The following is a 22,777-nucleotide window of genomic DNA, read 5'->3' on the forward strand; positions in this document are numbered from 1 at the left end:
AAGGTCAGTGGTTCAAGCTCACCAGCCACTCCTTGGAAACCCTATACAGGGTCGCTATGCTTCAGAACCAACTCGACGATACTTAACAACAACAACAACAACAACAAAATAGTAGGGGAGTCTTGGTGTGTTGCTGTGGGATAAAGCACTGGACCTCAGGTTGGTTTGAACCACAAGATCGGTGGTTCAAACTCACCAGCCACTCCTTGGAAACTTTATACAGGGTCTCTATGAGTTGGAACAAACTCAATGGCACTTAACAGCAACAACACGGATGAATAAATGTTCTACTAGGTGGAACATTTATTTACAAGCCAACTTATTTTAGGATTGCATGTCTGAAGACGACACAAAAATGTTTAAATGGCTGTTTTAAAAATCAACAACTGAGAAAAATTCTAAAAAAAAACTTCTATGGTGTCATGCTATCTCATTGATGGAAAGGAGAGACAGTGAGAGATACCCGGGTTTCTGAGATAAGAGTTGGTTTGGGTAAATTGCTCCTGTTATAGTAGGCATTAAACAAACACAATAATCTCTGACACATTAACTAATATTTGAGCACTTAGTATCTGCCAGATGCTGTGCTACGGAATATACAAGTCTTATCTCATTTGTGTCCAACACAACTTTGTAGGTACTATTATCTGATAGGCATCAGAAAGTTACTAGTGTCCCTTGAAAATTTCTTTAGCATTCCAGTTTTTTCACTAAGAATGAACTTCTGTTCTTTTGACTTCCTGGCTTTTAAATTAAAGATTTTATTTTTTCATGAAATGTTAGCTATGTTTAAAAGATTGACTTAAGATTTTAGATAAATCCGTGGGAACTTTGAGATGGGTGTTATTTTACCAGCTCCTGCTTTTTGACATTAACGAATTATCTGGAAACTTTTATAATGAGACTTGCCATACATTTCAGAGTCATCTTAATTTGTGAAAAGTAAAATGGTGCGTGTGTGGATGGCAGATGTCGGAGGGCAGGGCTCAATCTCTGGGCCTGGTTCCACTATCTGAGTGCTGTCCAGGAGCCTGGTGCTGAAAAGTCTTAGTGTTTTAATCAACGCCCTTTCAGAACAGCCAGATGGAGGAGTACGGTGTGTGGTGGGGAGTGTGTAGACACAGCTATAACCTAGTTTACCACAGTTTCACTGGATAGGGAAACAACATTGAAAGATGCTAGAGAAACTTGAACTGGAGCTCATCTTATTTGGAGAGTTGGGAGATGTGACAGTTTCTTCTTCCTTCTTCCATAGTCTACTTTAGCTTGGAGAAAAGGATTTAGACAACAAGTCTATGATGGGAAAATATGTTTAAAAAAATAATAAAGCTCATATTTGTACAAATGGTTAGTGGTGCATTTGGAGGAATTTCACTGGGGAATCTTACTGCTTCTCCAAAGTGTCGGTAACCAGAAGTAACCAAGAGTAACCAGAAGTAATCAGAACTGGAGGCTCCATGATGTTGTCAGTCTCTTAGGACTGCTCAGTCAACAGTTATTATGGTTTAATGAGAGGGTAATGACCACAGGGATTTTGGCTGTAGCGAGTAAGAGCAGATCAAACACAGTAACATCATAGAAAAATTCCGTAGGAAAAAAAGCCATATTAACGACCCATTGACATCCATTCGAATCTGACTTACAGCAACCTGAAGGACAGAGTAGAACTACTCCACAGGATATCCAATATTTTATAAAACAGACAGCTACATTTTTCTCCTGTGGAGTAGCTGGTGGGTTCGAACTACCAACCTTTTGGTCACTGTACCACCAGAGCTCTTATATTATCACTACCTCACATGAAACTGAGTGTTCACTTCACTGGGGAAACCAACCTAGTAAGTATGTTAAACATGGGAGTGTCAACAGAATACCAGGCAAAGCAGATCCAGGGCAGAGCTCCAAAACTCAGAACAACAGAGATAGGGATATTTTAAAAGTTTGAAGGCTTATAACTAGTGGAACTTAAAACTGAAGTAAGAAATCACGTACTTTTGGATCTCCCAGGCTAGGAGGCCCAGAGCCGACATCTTGGGCAAGACCAAATGGCAAGACCAAGTGGGGGAGCAGACACACCATGTAAAAATGCCGCAGGAACCTTGGAGCAAAGGTGAACAATACACTTTGTCAGTTTTGCTTTGTTCTGATTATCTTTTCTTTTTTTTTTTTTTTGGTATCTGGTCATTGGAGCCCCCACTGTTTGTGCACCTCCGTTCTGGTGACTAGAGGGAGAGCCTGAGCAAGTAGGCACCCCCCCCCCCATTGGTGGGTTCTTCCGCCACGCACGCGCACAGATACTCAGCCCAAGAGCAGGCCCTGAACGTTTGTTTTTGTTTTAAATATGGGAAAGGGCAGCACAGGGCTGTAGAGAGGGAAAGAGAGTTTAAAAACAAAACAGGCTGACAATTAAATTAAAACCTGAGGTATAGCATAACAACCAACAGTGGCATCTTGAAATCTCTCTGGCAGCTTTGAAAGCAAGAAACTCCCTTTTCTGTGATTATAGACTGCAGTATTCAGTCTCGTTTTTGTTGTTGCTGTTTTTCGGGTATTTTTTCTTGTTTTTTGTTTTGTTTTGTTTTTTTCTGCTGGCGCTGTTTTGTTGTTTTATGTACCCCTTCTACCTTTGGGGGACCCTTTATCTCCATATATTACACAAGAAGAGTCAGCAACTGCTGCCATATAGCCAAGCTACAATCACACTCTATAAAACACCAAAACCCAGGCAAGAACCAATACCAACTGCCATATAGCAGGGAGGCAGACAACACCTGTAAAAGTTACTCTGAGTTAAGCAATAAGAAGAGTGAAAAGGGAAGCCCACATCCTGATCACATCTTCCTGGAAGCAATCAGAAAGCATAAAAATTATCAAAACACATACTTAATTAAGTATTAAGGCCACAGATAAACACTAAACATGTCCCAAAAGCAGATGCCCATATCAGCACATGTCCAGAGACAAGATAAAATGTCTGAGACAAATGACCTAGAGGTAGACCTGGACTCCATTCTGGAAGGAGGACAGGCTTTGGAAATGCCTGAGAAGGAATTCAGAAAAATGATTATAAAATGTTTCAAAACACTTTACAATGGAGTTGAGAAAAATAAAGAATAAGTCAGAAAAGCATTACAGGAACAATCAAATAAGATCGATACAGCATTGGGAACATGGGAGTGTCTATAGCATGTAACATTCTGACCTATTGTTTCCATATATGTTGTATCTGTCTTATGACTGATCTTAAGACTGGTACAGGAATAAAGGGATCATATTCCTATATCTACCCAATTACTGAGCACATAGCTATGCACACAACAGTTACAGAAACTTATTTATTGAATTGATTCATATCAAGGCTAAAATCCTTAGAGCAATCACTTCTGAACATAGCTTATATTTATTTTTATTAAGCCCCTTACCTAAGATCTTCTATCCATTCATCAGACCCCTATCTATTTCATTTTATTCATTCACTGAACATTGACTATGTTCTAGGCACTGCAACCACACTGATGAAAAAGATAAAACTCCAGCCATTAGGAATGTGTAATTTAACGTGAGAGAAGGAATTAAAAAATAATTATTGATCAACAAGTGTCAAGAGAATGCTTACTATTTAATTAGGTACTATTGTGATATTTCTCTGCCTCAAGTTTCTTTGAAAATCTGATCCAGCTAGCAAAAACACCTTCAGAAACATAATATTGATCACAGATTGTCAACTGCTTTTACATTTCTTAAGACTCTCCCTTCTGACTAGAGAGCCTCAATACCTCCTTGAGGTCCATGGATGGTTATGTTCTGGTCTGCAGCACAGCACCAGACAGGGTGCTGGCTCTGACCTGAAAAGGAACGTCCCTCTTCTGATCTATAAGACATTAGTTTTGTTATCAGATGAGAAGGTAACTCTAGGTAAGAGGTAGAGGAAGATTTATTGGAGCTGTTCATGGATGCTCCCAGAATTGAAGGCAAGTTTCAGGATTTCCATAGCTCTGGGCAAGGCCTGGTGTGGTGCTTTAAGTATTGGACTGTTAACTGAAAAGTTGGCAGTTCAAACCCACCAGCTGCTCTTGAAAACCCTCTACAGGGCCACTATGAGTGGGAACTGACTGAACAGCACATATGGCTGTAAATATCCTATAGGTAACATGGAAAGGCAGCTGCTGAGGGGGAGGGAGTCCAGCCACACATTTCCATGGCTGACATTGCCAAATACCATTGACCTTGCATGGTATTATCTCTGCTGGCAACCACCTCTGACTCTTGACTCTTTTCTCTGATGCTTCTCCAGAGATGCATAATCCAAGTGGTCTGGTCTGACCACTCGAGTGCATGTGTCTTACTGCACATATTTCTCTAGACACACAGACACCTTCCTTCTCTATACTATGCCCGAAGCGTCCACATTGCAGAGCTCATTCTATTTTGCAAGGAGAGTGCCACCAGCTCTGAACATCTAAGGGGAAGAGAGAACCTCTTCGGCATACTTCTTTAGCTGCACTTGCGTTCCCATGGTCTTCTGGGTAGTGGGAAGAACGTAAGCTTTGAAGTCTTACAGATTCTAAATCTACTGAGAACTCCAGACATCTGTTTCCATTTGTAGGGTAAACTAGAGCTTCTGAAAGGACTCTTGAACTACAAAACAAGTAGGTCTAGGAGAAAATATATTTTTATCAGTGGACACCATTTCTGTGAAGCATGCTATTTGTCCCATATTTTAATCCTGTTCTTTGTTCACTCTACCAGTTATTTATTATTGTTGAGTTATTATATACCGATTTATTTGTATATGGTGTTGTTGTTAATTGCTATCTGACGCATAGCGAACCTGTATAGGGTTTCCAAGGAGTGGCTGGTGGGTTTGAACTGCTGACCTTGAGATTCAAACCAAACTTGCCGTTGAGTGCTTATCCACACCAGAACTCCATTTGTACATAAGCTTATCATTTTACTGGCTCATCTTTCATGCTTTCATTTCATGATATATCTCCTTTATCTGAAAATATTTTTGTTATATCTCTTTCCCTGTAAGATCATTTCACTGCATTTAAAATTCCAGAATGATTGCTATTATTCCAGTTTTCTAGTTGTCATTGTTGCTGTTGAGATGCTCTACATCAGTTTAAATGTCATGCTTTTGTAGGAAATCTATGTCTTGACTCTATCTCTTTTATCTTTGGGGCTTTGCAATTGTACTACTATGCTGTTGTGAAGTGCCATCAAGTTGGTTCCAATTCATAGTGACCCTATGGACAACAGAACAAAACACTGCCCAGTCCTACGCCATCCTCGCAATTTTTGCTACATTTGAACTCATTGTTGCAGTCAATCCATCTTGTTGAAGGTCTTGCTTCTTACATTTTTTTCTGACCATCTACTTTACCAAGCATGATATCTTTCTCCAGGGGCTGATCCCTTTTAATAACATGTCCAAAGTACATGAGACAAAGTCTTGCCATTCATACTTCTAAGGAACATTCTGGCTGTATTTCTTCCAAGACAGATTTGTTCACTACTATATGTATAGAGTCCTGGTGTGGCACTGTGGGTTAATGCACCAGACTGCAAAGCCATTTGAACTGCAAGATCAGCGATTCAAGCTCACCAGAAGCTCCTTGGAAATCCTATACAGGGTTGCTATGGGTCGCTATGACTCAATGGCACTTAACAACAAATATGTATAGATGGGGAGTATGGTGGTTCCATATGATAAGCACTGGGTTGTGAACCACAAAGCCTGTGGTTCAAGTCTGCCAGCCACTCTGTGGGAGAAAGATGAGGCTTTATGTTCTCACAAAGATTTAAAAGGCCTCAGAAACTCTATACAGTGTTGCTATGAGGTGGAACTGACTCGAAGGCAATTAGCAACAACAAGAATAAATATGTATAGATAGGAATCCTTGTAGGTACTGTAAGATAAGCACTGAATGCTAACTGCAAGGTCAGTGGTTCAAATTCACCAGTTGCTCCTCGGGATCTCTAAACAGAGATAATATATAGTGTCTCTCTATATAGACACTATACAGTGTCACTATGAGGTAGAACTGAGTCAAGAGCACTTAACAACAACATATGCATGGATAATTCATGTCTCTTGTCAATTCTGAAAAGTTCTCAGTTACCATCTTTTTAAATAGCATCCCTTTCTGTTCTCTCTAGTCTCTCCTTCTGTGGTTCCATTCAGACATGTCAAATTTTCTCATTCTAGTCTCCAGTCTCTGACTTTGTCTCATTTTATCCTGCGGCATTCTGGGTAATTTTCTAGATCTATCTTCCAATTCACTAATTCTTACTTCAGTGGTGTCTAATCTGCTAAATTTTTATTCCAAAAACTGTTTCTCCTTTTCCAAATCTCCCTAGTAATTCCTGTGTTTTACTGCTTACTCATTTTAGTGAGTTCATCTTTTGTTCCTTTAAACATTTCATACAGAGATATGAGGAGACTTCAAAAAAAATTTGTGGAAAAATTCCATCATCTTACCATTCCATCGTTCTACAAATTGACAGTTTTAATACTTGAAGACTTTGGGGGTTGAAATATGTTCTTGGTCATTTTTTCACTTCTTAATCAAGGGGGCTTGCCTCCTTATCACATTTGCTTGATCTAATACTGTGAGAAGCCCGTGGGTCTAAGTTGGAGATGCTTTGTACCAGAGAGGATTTGCATTCAAACGACTTCTGCAGAGGGCTAGGGAGTCCCACTGACCTAAGAACGCTGCAGCTCTCACTAAGGGCCCTGGATTACTAGAAGATTCTAGGTGCAGCATCCTGACCTTGCTCACAATTTAAGGGTTGGTAATACTCTGCACAGACCACCTGTTTACTACTCATAACTTCCTGGTCAAGTTTCGATCACTTTTGTAGAGGTGAAGAAGGGTTGTTCTTGGAGATTTCCCTATAGTTTATGAGCCCAGTAATGCATTAAAAATACGTTTTTCTCAGGATCTACTTGTTTTGGAGTGGAAGGGTGCTTAGAGGATCGAGTCTTCTCACACAAATGCAAACAGAAGTCTGGGCTTTTAGTAGGCCTGGAAGGGTTAAGATAATTCTGGAGTTTGTTAAGTTAAAATTTAACAAATTTATATAAAATGAGTTCTATGAAATTTCAAAAGAAACCACAAAAAGTACAGAAGCAGAGGGCACAAACCCCAAATCAGTAGAGGAAAAAAAGGTGGGGGGAGGGGTCAGAGGAATGTTTAAAAAAAAACAAAAACTTACTTCCTTCTCCCTAAAAATCCCCCAATCAGTTTTTAAAAAGCATTGAAAATATAGAAACTGAAAAAGTAAGATAACAGAAACAAATTTCAACATATCAATGTTCTCATTAAATGCAACTGGATTAAACTCAGCAGTAAAAGGACAGAAATGGTCACACAGTTGGGAAACCTTAAGATATGTATATACTGTATATGAAACATATATGTAAAATATAAGAACTTCAAAATTTCAAAGTAAAAGTATACCTGGCAAATACTAACCAAAAGAAATCTGGGATAGCTTTAATAATGTCATCATCGCAACAGCAAAATTAGGGATGATAACAGTTCCATTCACCAAGAAAATATAATTCTAAAGTCATACCTAATAAATTATCCTCAGTGTATTTTCTTATATATACAACAATTGACAGACTCACAGGAAGAAATGGACAAGCCACCACCACAGAAGGAAATTTCAAAGTGAGTCTCTCAGTATTAATAGGTCCAGCATGAAAATGAAAAATGATTATGATTCGAATCACCCAACTATTAAGCCTAACTTGGTAGGCATATATAGAGTAATCGATCCACGCTTTACTAGCTCCATGACCCTTAGTGGCTCATTAGGCCTAGTTTCCTCATCTGCAAAATGGGGACAATACTACCTACAGTGTTTCCGAAGGAAAATCTTTGCTGGTTAAATGCAAGGTGCCAATTGTAAGTCACATCTCAATTTTAGCAATGTGAAAATATACAAAATTTAAAAAGTGTGTGACTTAGAATCAAATACAAAATATATGGACTGCAGTGATAGTTAAAATAAGATAATAAAAGCCAGACACGCTTGGCCTTTGCTCTTCACCCCTTGCTAACTTTAGTCTACCAAGAGGTAGGAGTGAGCTAGGGGAGACTCAGAGTGGGGAATATCGGTTATAAGATTCTTCCCATTCTGGTGTGTTTTTCTAAATAATCTCTTCTTCAGAGAAAAAGAAATTCAGAACCATAGCATCTTTGTAAGAACACGATAAACTCACCCAGCTTACCAGAGCAGTAGGGCTGGGGAGGAGCAGTGGGGGGATTAGTGCTGAGAGGGAGGCTGGGGTCATATCTGTCTCCAGAGAGGAAGTGATTCTGAGAGAAGGACAAGAGCCAGTCTCTTGGTTCAGGCCCGTGTGCCACAAGGTCGGGAGGGCTGGCCTCAGCTCAGCTGGTCATGTGACTGAGCCTTTGGGAAACCAGAGTGGGGTCCACAGGACTAAGAGGGTCTTCCAGTCAGCCCACCACTTAAAAACTGGGGAGAAGAGAGACTTATGGGAAAATAACTAGAGACCGTGCATACTCGACTTTTTGAATGGATGAAAAATTCAGACTACTAAAAGTAGCTTTGCCTTTTTCAGCAGAGGCAATTTTGGTGCCTTTAATTATATTACTATTTTTGAATGGCTTTTTATAAATACTTTTCACTACTTTGTGAAAATCACTTTTTGTTGTTAAAATGCTTTCAAAAAACTAAAAAAAAAAAAAAAAAAAACCAACAAAATTCAAATAAACTGAAAGTGGTCATCAACTTAGTGAGCCTCTGCCCCCTAGTTAGAAGGGATGCCTCCCACTTTTCCATATAAGTCCAACTCCAAAGTCTTTGAGGTTCCCAGTCAGATGGGCTTCTTTCATTTCCAACCTCCCAGAACATTCACATCTCCCTGGTGATGCCCAGCTTCAGACAATATGGGGATGTTTGTCCCCACCAAGGACAGGAAAATCTTTAAGAGCCCTGACTTCTAATCCCGGCTAGTCACCCCACAGCAGAATACCAAACAGTACATGAAGGGGGACTGGATGGACATCAAGGTACAAAGTATGGACCGTTTCCAAAGCATGCATGCAGGGATTGGCATTGATTAAAAACAATACTTTTACTGGCAGTATATTTCTTTTATTCTTGTGAAATTATAAAACAATACTGTTAAAATTCTCTGAGGTAATGGCTATTCCCTCTCTGAAAAATGACATCATGCATCCAAGCGTTTAACTTCCTGTTGTGGCTATAAAAAGTCACTGCATACTTAAACATACTGCCATCAAGTCCGTCCCAACTCAGAACGACACACTGCCCGGTCCTGTGTCAGCCTCACAATGGTTGCTACACTTGAGCCCATTGTTGCTACCAACCCACTGTGACAGTCCACCTCCTTGGGGGTGATGTTACTCTTTTTCACTGACTCTCCACTTTACCAAGCATGATATCTTTCTCCTGGGACTGGTCCCTCAAGATAACGTATCTGATGTATGAGAGACAAAGCCTGGCCATCCTGGCTTCTAAGGAATATTCTGGTTGTACTTTTTCCAAATCAGATTTATTTGTTCTTCTGGCAGTCCATGGTACTTTTAATATTCTCCTCCAACATAGTAACTCAAATGCATCAATTCTTCTATGGTCTTCCTTATTCACTGTCCAACTTTCACATGTATATGAGGCAATTGAAAATACCATGACTTGGGTCAGGTGCACCTGAGTCCTCAAACTGATATCCTTGCTCTTGAACACTTTAAAGAGGTTGTGTGCACCAGATTTACCTAATACAATACGGTGTTTGATTTCTTGACTGCTGCTTCCGTAAGTGTTGATGGTGGATCCAAGCAAAATAAAGTCTCTGACAACTTCAATCTTCTCTCCATCTATCATGATGTTATTTATTGGTCCAGTGGTGAGAATTTTTGTCTTGTTTACACTGAAGTGCAATCCATACTGAAGGCTGTAGTCTTTGATCTTCACAAGTACTATATGTTATGAGTCCAACGCTGCTCTCACTGGGCCAAAATCAAGGTGTGTTCCCTTCTCGAGGCTCTTGGGGCAAATCTCTTTTCTTACTTTTACACTTTCTAGAGGTTGTCTGGCTCCTGGTGTGGTGCTGTAGAGATCAGCACTGGATTACAAACATCAAGGTCAGTGGTTCAAACCCACTAGCTTCTCCTCAGAACTGATGCAACAGCACTTAGCAACAGGAGGTTGTCTATGTTCCTTGTCTCGTGGTCCCTTTCTCTACCCTGAAAGCCAGTGAAGACAGGCTGAGTCCTCCTCAGATCACATCACACTGACTTCCTCTTTCTGCCTCCTTCTTTCCACTTTCAAAGATTCTGGTGATTACATTCGATTCTACTCACCTGGATAATCCAGGAGCAATTGCCCAATCTCAAGGTCATTAATTTACCACATTCACAAAGTCCTTTTTGTAAGGCAAGGTAACGTATTCATGGGCTCCAGACATTAAGATGTAGGCATCTTTGGGGGGTATTTTTCTGCCTACCACATCTACTGATAGTCTTGTGTGTGTGTGTGTGTGTACATGACTGGGGCAATCAGCTCTATACTGGTCACGAGGGCCTTGATTTGGGACTGGGGCAGGATCTGCCCACTGCACAGAACTGGGAAGAAGGGCAAACAGTTGTAGCTATGGCCTCACAGAACACATCTGGCAAACCTGCCCATGTACTGCTGAATGCCTAAGTAACACTGTAAGAAATCTATACGAAGGGGTTAAAAAGTTCGAGTTCCTGCTCCATCTCAGGTCTTATTAGTATTCAAAATCAGGGGCAGCCTATGCTTAACCGTGGCCGAAGAGCTGGCACCCCGCAATCATTCTTCCACGATACCAACGACAATGAATCTCAGGGTTAAAGGTGACCTATTTAAGAAATACATTTTCTGCTGAGGAGGTTTTAGAAGAAGTCTTTCAGCAATTTGAATCAGAAAGTATGGAAGTTCCCCAAGCCAGTTTTTAACAGCAGCAGCTTCGTTTGCAGATGCAGAAATTTAGACTCTTTTCTCCATCTTGGAGTTGTTAACTATTCCTAAACTGATAAAGGTCAACCCCTGGAGCATGTGTGGCTGTCCACGTAGTAGGCACTTGAAGAGCTGTTGAGTGGGATTATCACAAAGCTTAGCTTTTATTTCTAGGTTATAAATAAGTAGGAGAAGATTGAGAATGGTAACAATTTGGCAATATCTACTAAGATTAAATGTGTATATATCCTTGATTCAGCATTTCCACTTCTTGGTATCCAGCAGGGAGAAATATTTGCATATGTATATAAGGATGGGATGTGAAGTCTTATTTGCAGTGATCAGAGATCAGACACAGATTAATGTCACATGAGGTAGGTCATAATGACTATGATGCATTCATACTATGCAACTTTAAAAAATAAGATAGATCTGTCCTGGTGTGGGGCTGTTCTTAGAAATGTTGAAGTACAAAATCAGCAGTTCAAACTCACCAGCTGCTCCTCGGAAACAGGGTTGCTATGAGTCCGAACCAATTCAAAGGCACTTTACATCAACATACCTTTGAACAATGAACAAGTTATTGAGCAAAAAATCCAGCAAGCTTTGGAACAATTATCCATATCAATTTGATTCCTCAAAAAGCCTTATGTGTGTTCTGGGAGGGGGTTGAGATGGGAATGAAGCAAGGATGAGGAATTGGCATATTATATAAATATTTGTACAATAAAAATTTCAGTGTTTGTTTTTAAGTGCCGTTGAGTCAATTCCAACTCATAGTGACCCTGTATAGGATTTCCAAGGAGTGGGTGTTGGGTTTGAACCACAGACCTTGCCTAAGTGTAACACAAAGTAATATACATTTTATATAAAAACAAGAGAGCTAGAAACTGAATGAAATCATACAACATTTTAACTTAAGGTCAAAATTGATGATTGAGTCTATAAATTTTTTTTTACAAAGCACCAGTTCAGACTGAAAATTCAAAATTTTTATTCCCGTTTTGTTAAAAGCATGCATTTGTATATTTACATAAGCCTCATATGTTTGTGTATGCTACATGTATTTACCATACTCATCTATCTATCTATTGGTTATTATTAGCTGCTGTCGCGTTTATCCTGACTTGTAGCAACCCCACTGTTACCAAGTAGAGATGCTCCACAGCGTTTTCTAGGCTATCACTGTAACAGAAGCAAGCTGCCAGGACTCTTCTCCTGCTGTATTACTTGGTGGGTTCTAACAGCCAACCAGAGCCCAGATGTGGTGCTGCAGCATAATGCGCTGGACCAAAAGGTCAGTTTGAGCCACAAGGTTGGCAGTTCAAACCCACCAGCTGCTCCTCGGAAACCCTATTCAGGGGTACTGAGTCAGAACCGACTCGAAGGCACTTAACAACAACAACAACCGACCACTGCACACAAACCATCTGCACCACTGGCACTGTGGGCTAACGCGCTGGACTGCAAGGTCAGTTTGAACCGCAAGGTCAGCAGTTCAAACTCAGCAGCTGTTCCTCATAGCTGACTCATAGGACCCTATACAGGGTCAGACCCACCAGCTGTTCCTCAAAAGCCCTACATAGGGTCAGTGGGCACCGGAACTGCCTTGATGGCAGTTCACAACAACAATCATGACAGCCTCATATCTACCTCTATATCCTACATGTTTCTATATGTTGATAATAAATGCTGTTTTGTTTAATCATAGATAAATGTCTCATTATCATTGTTCTTATTATCTACAATGGTAAAAATATCTACGTGATCCTGATTAATCTGGCAATTGAATACGGTGTGTCTTTTAAATAATCCAATTAACTTTAATAAATTAAAAATCACGTTTCCTGATATAGGTGCAAAATTAAGAAAAAAAATAAACCACTGCTTTACAATTTGTAGCATCCCTTTAAATGAAACCCTTCCAAGTGTGAAGAATGCGTTAAGGTTTTATCCAATGAATGCTCTTTGTGTAGAATAAACTGATCTAACTCAGGATTCAAACTTTACAACCACTACAATCTTTCCACTTGAGCACATTTCTTGTTGGAGACTGAGAGGGTAGAGGGGTTATCTCAGACCTCTGGGGATGTCCCAGGAAACAAAAGCTGCTTTAAAGGAACTGTAAAAGATTGACACCGACAGGAATTCCTTCCCAGACTACGTGTGACTGTAGATTGGGAGTTTAGTTTTACTAAGAAAAGGGGACTTCATTGGGTTTTCTGTTTACCCAGGGAGCCAGTCCTGAAGACCTCAGTGGTCTGTGCGTGCGCAGACGTCTTCAAGGGTGATCAAATCCTCCCCTCACCCTGCAGAGAGGAGGCTGTGCACAGACTGCAATCATGCACCTGCCGGTTAACAGATAAGCCCTCCATATGCAGAGGCACTCGCCTGGCTGTGGCTGAGGCGCTGAGCCGGCCCCTTCCCTCCCCCAGCCCACAGAACAAAGGGCGGTCATCTGCTGCTCCTCCCAGAGTCTGATGCACGCTCATGCCTTCCATCACAATTAACTCCAGAGTCTGAAACACAACACAAACTCACCAGCAACATGCTCAAAATCAATGCCATCAATATCCAGAGCGAGGATACCAAAAAAAGAAAAACAAAACAAACCTATTCAAAGAGTAAATACTCAAAGCAACAGGGCTGGAGTCAGCCACATTACAAGGTCAACAAATCTAAAGACAAGTTCAAGTACAGGGCACCTTATAAACATCAGCAGAAGAGCTGGCATTATACAGGTGCTGCCTTTGGGAGACAGATAATGAAAGATCTACAAGATAACAGGGAGGGGGGCTTTCATGAGTTGGACCACTGGTGTGCCAGATAAAGACATTCAAATTCAATTTAAAAAAAATTCAACTTGGTCTACTTAAACAGAGTCAACAGTCAGAGAAGGAAACAGAGTTCAATAAGACAGGTGTGGTTGTTAGTTGCCTTCAGGTAGATCCCAACTCCTGGCCACCCCATGTGTGCCAAATAGAACTGACCCAAAGGGTTCTCAAGGCTGTGACCTGTCAGAAGCAGATCACCAAGCCTGTCTACCAAGAAGCCCCTGGGTGAGTTTGAACTGCCATTCTTTCAGCCTATAGTAGAGTGCTTAACCATTTATGCCACCTAGGGACTCCATGACAAGTGTTGTTGTTAAATGGCTGGTGGGCTTGAACTACAGACCTTGTGGTTAACTGTCCAGTGCTGTTCCTACAGCGCCATACCACTTTAGGTGGTATGAAACAGAGTAAGAGTCAAGCTCAGAAATGTTGCCAAGGAGTTCTCATGGGATAAAAGGAAGACAGTGATGCTAGCTGTTATTATTGGAAAGGACAGTAACCACTTGGTTGATCATTTCAAAGGCAACAGCCAACAAAAACAGAATAAAATGGGTTTCTTAAGCTCTAACATAGAGCCTTCTGATTAACCAAAGAGGTTCTTCTATAAGTAACCATTGAGCTAGATTACAAAAAGAATGCACACATTGCTTTGGAAGGCTCTAACTAAATGTAGCTCCAAACAGTAGAGGTATGGTCTTATTGAAAGGCAAATGACCTCCCAAGGTCCTGATTTAAATATGTCTCTATAGTCAACTCTTGGTTATCCAACCTAAAGGGAGAAGACATTGACAAATCATCCTAAGCTGAAGATAATAAAAAGTTATATTTGTCTTTGGAATGTATTTTGGTACTTAAATTAGAACGTGTCTTTCTGATGCTCTGAGAATTCACAATGCTTCACAACAGCCACAAAGCCTGACCTGGAGCTGGGAGGCTGCCCAATTTCACCACCCTGTCCTCTGTATAACTCTTATTCTTTATGGAGGGTAAGCAGTAGCATCTTTCAGAATAAAGTCCAGCAACTGAGGCTTCCTCAGACAGGAGCTATCTGGCTCAGCTCTCTCCTTGGAGAAAGGAAAGGAGGTCTTTCCAAATGGCTAATCCAGGATCTAGATCCAGGATGGTCTGATTCTTGTTTCTATAGGAGGATTCCAGAGTTCTGCAGGACCCTCAGTTAGCAACCAGCTAGACAAAGTTTACACACCTGCCTTAAAATGACTACAGAGAGAATGGTCCATTATGTCTAGATTCTCTGCCCTAGGGGACACAACAGCTAATTTCTTGAGTTCCTTGGAAGAGAAAGAAAAAAAAATTTAATTGAAAAGGAAGAAGTAATGAATGCCCAGCATTTGGAGAGAAGGAAGCTGCATATTCAAGAGATCAGTTCCTTGAAATCCAAGGATGCATGGGGTAGAGACCTGCCATGCCCATGTGCAGACACAGTGCCCAGAAAACTGACCTCAGCCCATGGGCCGATCTGGGCTATCCATCACTCCCTATGAGCTGGAAGGGACACTGAGACACAGAAACTCCTGGTACCAAACAGTTCTGCCTCTTCCCAAACAATCCCAGGCCAGTACCAGCCCTGGGGGTCAAACCCTTCTCTCGGTTCTGATTTTTACAGCTGAAAGATGAGCCATGAGGAGGGCAGTACACCCATCCCTACTATTTCAGCATGTTTTTGAGATAGATGTCATAAAAAAGGTAAAGTGATTTTTTAAAATTTTTAAAGTAAACTGTAAGAAACTTTACAGAAACTGGATTCACATAGGTAAGTAACTTGCACAAGGTTTGGGGTTGTTGTTGTTGAGTGCCGTCGAGTTGGTTCCAACACATAACGACCCTGTATAGGGTTTCCGAGGAGCAGCTGCTGAGTTTGAACCACCGACATTGCAGTTCAAATGGCTTTGCAGTCTGGCACATTAACCCACAGCGCCACACCAGGACTCCAAGGTTTGGGGTGGAATGTATATAAAACCAGGTCTTTCAAATTCAAAGTCCAAAATTCTTTCTACTGTTACACACAACAGCTACAAATAATATTACCTGCCATTATTTTGTTCAGTGCTACCATAAAAGCGCAGGCCTCTGAGAATGAGGTTGACTGGGCCCTGTGGTGTTTTCATTTATTGATTGTTTTGAAGTGATTATTAAACTTGGTACAGTTTGGCAGAGACTCTAGAGTTAGGGAGCCTAGGGGTTTGATCTTGACTCATTCACTTACTATGTACTTGACAGCGAGCAGGCCACTTAGCATCTCAGAATCCCAATTTCCTTGTCTGTAAATGGGGGTGATACTATACTACACAACGTCTTCAAGAGGATTAAATAAGATGATGCAAATGAAAGGCTTACCACAGTGCTTGGCACATATTCTTGTTGCTGTTATTAAATGCCATTGAGTTGGTTCTGACTCATAGTAACCCGATGTACAACAGAACGAAACACCGCCCAGTCCTGCACCATCCGCACAGTTGCTGCGACGCCATGAGTCCATTGTTGCTACCACTGTGCCGATCTATCTCTTTGGGGGTCTTCCTCTTTTTTACAGTCCCTTCATTATACCAAGCATGATGTCCTTCTCCAGAGACTGATCCCTGCTGATAATATGTCTCAAATATGACAGACGAAATCTGGCCTTCCTGACTTCTAAGGAGTATTCTGGTTATACTTCTTCCAACAAAGATTTGTTTGTTCTTCAGGTAGTCCATAATACCTTTAATATTCTTCTCCAACACCATAACTCAAATGCATCAATATTTCTACGGTCTTCCTTATTAATTTTCCAACTTTCACATACGTATGAAACTACTGAAAATACCATGGCTTGGGTCAGGCGCACCTTAGTCCTCAAAATGATATCTTTGCTCTTGAACACTTTAAAAAAGGTGTTATGCAGCAGATTTGCCTAATGCAATACATCACTTGATTTCTTGACTGCTGCTTCCATGAGTGTTGATGGTAGATTCAAGCAAAATGAAGTCTTTGACAACTTCAATCTTTTTTCCACTTATCATGATTTTACTATTTTGTCCAGTGGTGAGGATTTTGGTTTCTTTATTGATATGCAAGCCATACTAAAGGCTGTAGTCTTTGACATTCATTAGAAAGTATTTTAAGTTCTCTTCGCTTTCAGCAGGCAAGGCTGTATCATCTGCATATTGCAGATTGTTGATGAGTCTTCCTCCTATCCTGCTATCACGTTCTTCTTCAGAGAAGCCAGCTTCTCGGATTATTTGCTCAGCATATATATTGAATAAGTATTATGAAAAGAATACAAGTCTGGTGCAAACCTTTTCTGATTTTCAACCATTCAGTTCCCCCTTGTTTTGTTCGAATGACTGCCTCTTGGTCTATGTACAGGTTCCACATTAGCACTATTAAGTGACCCAGAATACTCAGACTTTGCAATGTGATCTATAGCTTTCATGATCCACACAGTTGAAAACCTTTGCATAGTCAATAAAACACAGATCAACATCTCTGCTTTCAAGCAAGATCCATCTGATGTCCACAATGATATCCCTCATTCTACATTCTCGTCTGAATCCAGAACATATTAGTGCTCAATAAATAAGCCTTATCAGTAGCAACTGGAAGAATTTACAATGCACTGTCACAAATAATCACCTAATGAGGCTTCAGGACAAGAGGGCACTCTAGCTGTTTACCTCCATACAGATGATAACTGAGTCTCAGCTAATAAGTGACCTACCCAAGGTCATGGAACTAGAAAGTTGTAGAGCTAGGGAATGACTCAAGCCATTTGGATTTCAATATTATGCTTTTCTTTCTACACAGTGTTGCTCCTTAGGAGACAATGGAACAGTGGGCACCAAGGCATGGCTTAGAGGTTTAGTCATCCCCCTTAATTTCCATCTTGGAAATGGACAATGTTTAGTCTCAGTAAGGTGCTATGCAGTTACTCCTTTGAGTGCCCATTCCACCATAACTGTCACCCTTGAGTTCCTCCTATATGCTCAACTTTGGGGTGGAATGTATTAAAACCAGGTCTTTCAAATTCAAAGTCCAAAATCTAGAGGCCATGGGTAAAAAGTAACACTTATATAACTAAGAGCTTAAATATGAAAAGAAAAGAGTATCTTGGAGCAGAGCATTCAAATTTGCTCCCTGGAAAGCTGGTAGGTCAAACATCCTTCCTCTAAAATGCCTTCCATCCCAATTCACTGGTTTAGCAAAAGACAAGGATAGGGTAACTGAGCCACAGATGACCCCAGACCTATGTGTATTGCCATAAGTTAGTGGGTTTTGGAGTTACTTGTTAAAGCCTTATTGCAGCAAAGACTGACTAATACATCTTTCTGACTCAGGAAGGGAGACACTTACCCTGCCACAACGATCTCAAAATCCCCGTCATGGTCCACATCAGTAACTGCCACACCATAGTTGAGCTGGGTGGGGTTGCTGTCATAGTCAGGGGGCAGAACTGAGTTGGTGACTGCAGTGAACATGGGTTCAACCCGCTGGGATTCCTCAGAGGGGGGCAGAAGCCACAACATCAGGAGGAATAGTAACATCCTCAGCATCTGAAACCCAAAGTTACAAATGTTATTGGAAGACCCCGTAGCCAAAAGAGCCCAGAAAAATCTAAGCTAGGTCAGTCCGGTGCTACCTTTCTCCCCTATTCCCAGAGGGCTTTGCAATTCCTAAAGCAAACTCAAACCTGCTGTCATTAAGTCGACTCCAATTCATGGTGACCCACTATGTTTCAGAGCAGAACTGTGCTACATCGGGTTATCAGTGGCTATAATCCTACAGAAGCAGATTTCTGGTTTCTTTTGCTGTGATGTTGCTGGGTAGATTTGGACCACCAAGCTTTCAGTTAGTAGGCAAATACAGACTCCTGCAACAGCCAGGACCCTATCCTGACATTTTCCCACAGACATGCCTTGACCACCCCTTTAAAACTGTAACTGCTCCCCATCATCCTTACTCCGCTCTGCAGTTATTGTTTTTCCTTAGCACTGATCAGTTTAAAATTAGGAAAGGTGTGCGCTAGGGTTGTATCCTTTCACCATACTTATTCAATCTGAATGCTGAGCAAATAATCCTAGAAGCTGGATAATATGAAGAAAAATGTGTCCTCAGGATTGAAGGAAGACTCATTAACAACCTGTGATGTGCAGATGATACAACCTTGATTTCTAAACGCAAAGAGGACTTAAAATAGTTACTGATGAAGATCAAAGACCACAGTCTTCAGTATGGAATGCAACTCAGTACAAAGAAAACAAAAATCCTCACTACTGGACAAATTAGTAAAATCATAATAAATGGAGAAAAGATTGAAATTGTCAAAGACTTCATTTTGCTTGGATCCACTATTAACACTCATGGAGGTAACAATCAAAAAATTAAATGATGTATTGCATTAGGCAAAACTGCTGCATAAGACATCTTTAAAGTGTTCAAGAGCAAAGATGTCAGTTTGAGGACTAAGGTGCACCTGACCCATGAGACTGTCTATTGAAAATACCATGGAACCATTTTCAATAGTCTCATATGCATGTAAAAGTTGGACCATGAATAAGAAAGATCATAGAACTGATGCATTTAAGTTATGGCGTTAGAGGGGGATAGAAACGAATAGCCGAAACATGATTATAGAAAGCTTATAAGCCCATCTTCAGCCTGTAACTGATTGGAATACCTAAAAAGGGTGCTAGAACTTGCCCAGTGAAAGAGGCTTCTTGTGGAGCCTTTGTAGTGTATAAGACCTTTAGGTGGAATCCTGATTCCCATCCAGAATCTTCTGACGTGGGAAATTTCCACTTGAAAAGACAAGCAGACCAGCCTGGAGCAGCAAGAGGAACAGAAGATAGTTCTTGAAAGAAAGATCAGAAGGAAAAATCAAAAACAAAAACCACTGGAGAGCCATCAAGGCAAGCAATCAAATCCCTTCAGAGAAAACCCTCATCCAAGACTGAAACTCAAAGGAATACACACGCAGACATGTAATCTTGCTGGCAACCACACTGATCTACTGATGAGTGGAGTGGGGGGAAAGCAGCAATGAAGATATGGGCTGAGTCCAACCACGTTACATAGACTCCCGTCAACCTGGAGAGTATGGTGAGACCTGGGAACTCCTGAGCCCATGGACAAGGACACAGCCACAGAGGGATAGAGCAGAGAATGAAGTGATGAGCTGATAAGAAGTGAGGAGACATGCACAAGAACACCCATGCTTGTAGAAAGTACCCATTTGACCTAGCTTCAATGGCTGGATGATCAGAACTTGACTAGAGGAAGAAAGAAAAGGAAAAAAAATTCTTTTTTTTAATAAATAAAGAAAACAAGTGTAATTCACTACAATTTGATGAACTTGACCTATACTTATGGATGTAGTAGCTTACAATACCAACCCAAAGGGAAGGAATCTACACAGCAAGGATCATTCCCATGCCCTCTGTACACAGGGTTGATAGGGTTGAGCAATTTAGACACTGGCTACCTAAAATGTGGGGGGAGGCACAAAGTGACTGGCTTAACAAGTTTTCAAGAGGGAGTTTAGTTTCAGAGGGTGCAGGGGAAGGTAGAATCTCCACTGAGGGGTTTTCATTTGTTTAGATGGGGCTGGTGAAAGGAGATGGGGATAAGACTCTTATAGTTCAACAGTGAGTAACTGTTATCATGACTGATTGTGATTGTTGCAACTGTAAAGATAGAGGTTTTGTAGCAAAAAGAGAGGAGTGGGTGATCTTGCAGTCTAGGAGCAGAGGACCCTGGGACCATCAAGGGAGAAGAGTGGGAGCAGAGTGTGGGACCTTATTCAGAGAAGCAGCAATGCCATAGATATAGATGGAGGCAGAAGTGATGACATAGAGAGATGGAGCGGCTGGAGACTCTAGACTCATGGAGGGAGAGGGGCTGTGTGCTGGTGGCCAGAGGGCAGGCTTGCAGGGTATGCCCTTCGGATGTTTGAATGATTGTATATTCCTGAGTGTTTTGATGTACATAAAAAAAAAAACAAAAAAAAACAGAGGGAATAGAAGCAAATACTGTTGAATGAATGATGATGCATGGAGAGGATTGTAAATGTTGCAATTAAATGAAATAAGATAGGATGAGTGTAAAGTTGATGTTCTCCCATGTAAACTATCACTCAATTCACAATAAAAACTTTAAAAAACCCACAAAAGTTACGGTGTTGGAGAAAAATATTAAAAGTGCTATGGTGTACTTTTAAGAATATTAAGCGTACCATTTGCTTGCCAGAAGAACAAACAAATCTGTGTTGGAAGAAGTACAACCAGAATGCTCCTTAGAAGCCAGGATGGTGAAGCTTCATCTCTCATACTTTGGCCATATTATCAGGAGGGACTAGTCCCTTGGAAAAGGACATCATGCTAGGTCAAATGGAGGGTCAGTGAAAAAGAGGAAGACCCCCAATGAGATGGATGGGCACAGTGGCAGGAGCAATGGGCTCAAGCGTACCAATGATTGTGAAGGATGGTGCAGGACCTCACAGTGTTTCGTTCTATTGCGCCGAAGGTCACTATGGGTTGGAACCAACTCAACAGCACCTAACAACAAATATACCATACTGTGTAGTCTCCCTAATGATTATGCTTATGATTTATTGCTGTTCTCCCTCTGCTGGGTTCGAAGTTCCATGAGGGCAAGAATCTTTGTCCTGTTTGTTCACTAATGCACACCAAGCCAAGGATAGTGTCTGGCATATGACAGGCATTCAAGATCTATTTAGTGAATGAATGAATGAACTATAGAGTCTAAACACACAGGCAGTGAAGTCAGACAGACTTTAGTAGGGATTCTAGCTACTCCAGTGAGGTACTACAAGTTTAGGAACCTCAGTGTTTTCAGCTGCCGATTTGGGAAACACATAGCTTGTAGGACTGTTATGTAAGCTAAGATAATATAAGGAAAGAGCTCAGTGTGGGGCACACAGTAGGTGCTTAATAAATGAAAGCTATTATACAGCACTTAACAACGATTACTATCATTAGAAGAGCAATTTAATGAACACTCAAGAGAATCTTCAGTCTTCACATGAATGTAGACCATAATTGCTAAGTTACAGGAGATATGGCCATGGTCAAGGGTTTCTTGAAAAATGTTTTATGTTAAGACCTGTCACTATGCTTGTAAGCACTGGGAAATAAATGTCTTGTTAATCCCCACCCATAATGGGTGACAATAGACTTGAAGCACTTTCTATACTCTATGCGAAGATAAAGGAGGCCCCTTCCGAACTCTGGGTGAAAGAAAAAACCAACAGATTTCCACACAGCCCAGGGGTGGGGGGCTAGGCCCCTTGAGTAGCCAGGTCTAGAACCACCAGTTGAGGTGATGAATGGTGGTCCAAGTGTGGGAACATACCCCAGAGAGCACATGGAGAAATCTGCAACAGCAAGTTCTTGAGCCAACATCCCTCCCCAGGGCAGTCAGCCATCACCTCCAAACCAAGAAGCACGCTGTTAGGGGATGCATTCCAGCAGGATCTGGCAAGCAAGTGCATCATTCACTTGAAGAAATTAAACCATTGCGCGTGAGTTTTATTATAAATTAATTATGTATAATCCATTGTATAATGCATTATTATATCTCTAACATAACTCAGGGTGTTGCCAAGCAGCCTGGGGCCACGGAAGCTGCTGGTGCACACACACACACAGCAGACAGATGAGAGTGGCCAAGGAGGTAGAAGTCCTCCGCCCCAGTGAGCGAGAAGAACAAGGAGACACTAGAACGCTACAGATGGAACCACACTGAGCCTGCGCCCTCTTGCCTACAATTGGAACCCACAGAGCATTCTAGAGGCTCCACTAGAACGAGTCCCACAGGGGCTGCCTGGGTTCAATCCCAATGGGGAAAGCAGTGCCTTCCTGCCTCCAGGAAGCAGCAAATCTCTTCCTGATGGAACTTTTCTGCTGGCTTGCTGGTATCTGGCAGACAAGAGCAAGGCTGAGTGAGGAGGA

General features: G+C 41.3%; 1 protein-coding gene across 1 annotated transcript in view; it reads right to left on the reverse strand.

Moving 5' to 3' along the window:
• Positions 1 to 22,777, reverse strand: part of CRTAC1 (cartilage acidic protein 1) — a 173,745-nt gene that overhangs the window by 134,908 nt on the left and 16,060 nt on the right. Inside the window, exon 2 of the mRNA XM_006831226.1 lies at positions 18,162 to 18,361. Within this exon, the coding sequence (XP_006831289.1) occupies positions 18,162 to 18,361 (200 nt within the window). The remainder of the gene's footprint in view (positions 1 to 18,161; positions 18,362 to 22,777) is intronic.

This window comes from Chrysochloris asiatica, unplaced genomic scaffold, assembly GCF_000296735.1.
Source record: "Chrysochloris asiatica unplaced genomic scaffold, ChrAsi1.0 scaffold00003, whole genome shotgun sequence".
Classification (NCBI taxonomy): domain Eukaryota; kingdom Metazoa; phylum Chordata; class Mammalia; order Afrosoricida; family Chrysochloridae; genus Chrysochloris; species Chrysochloris asiatica.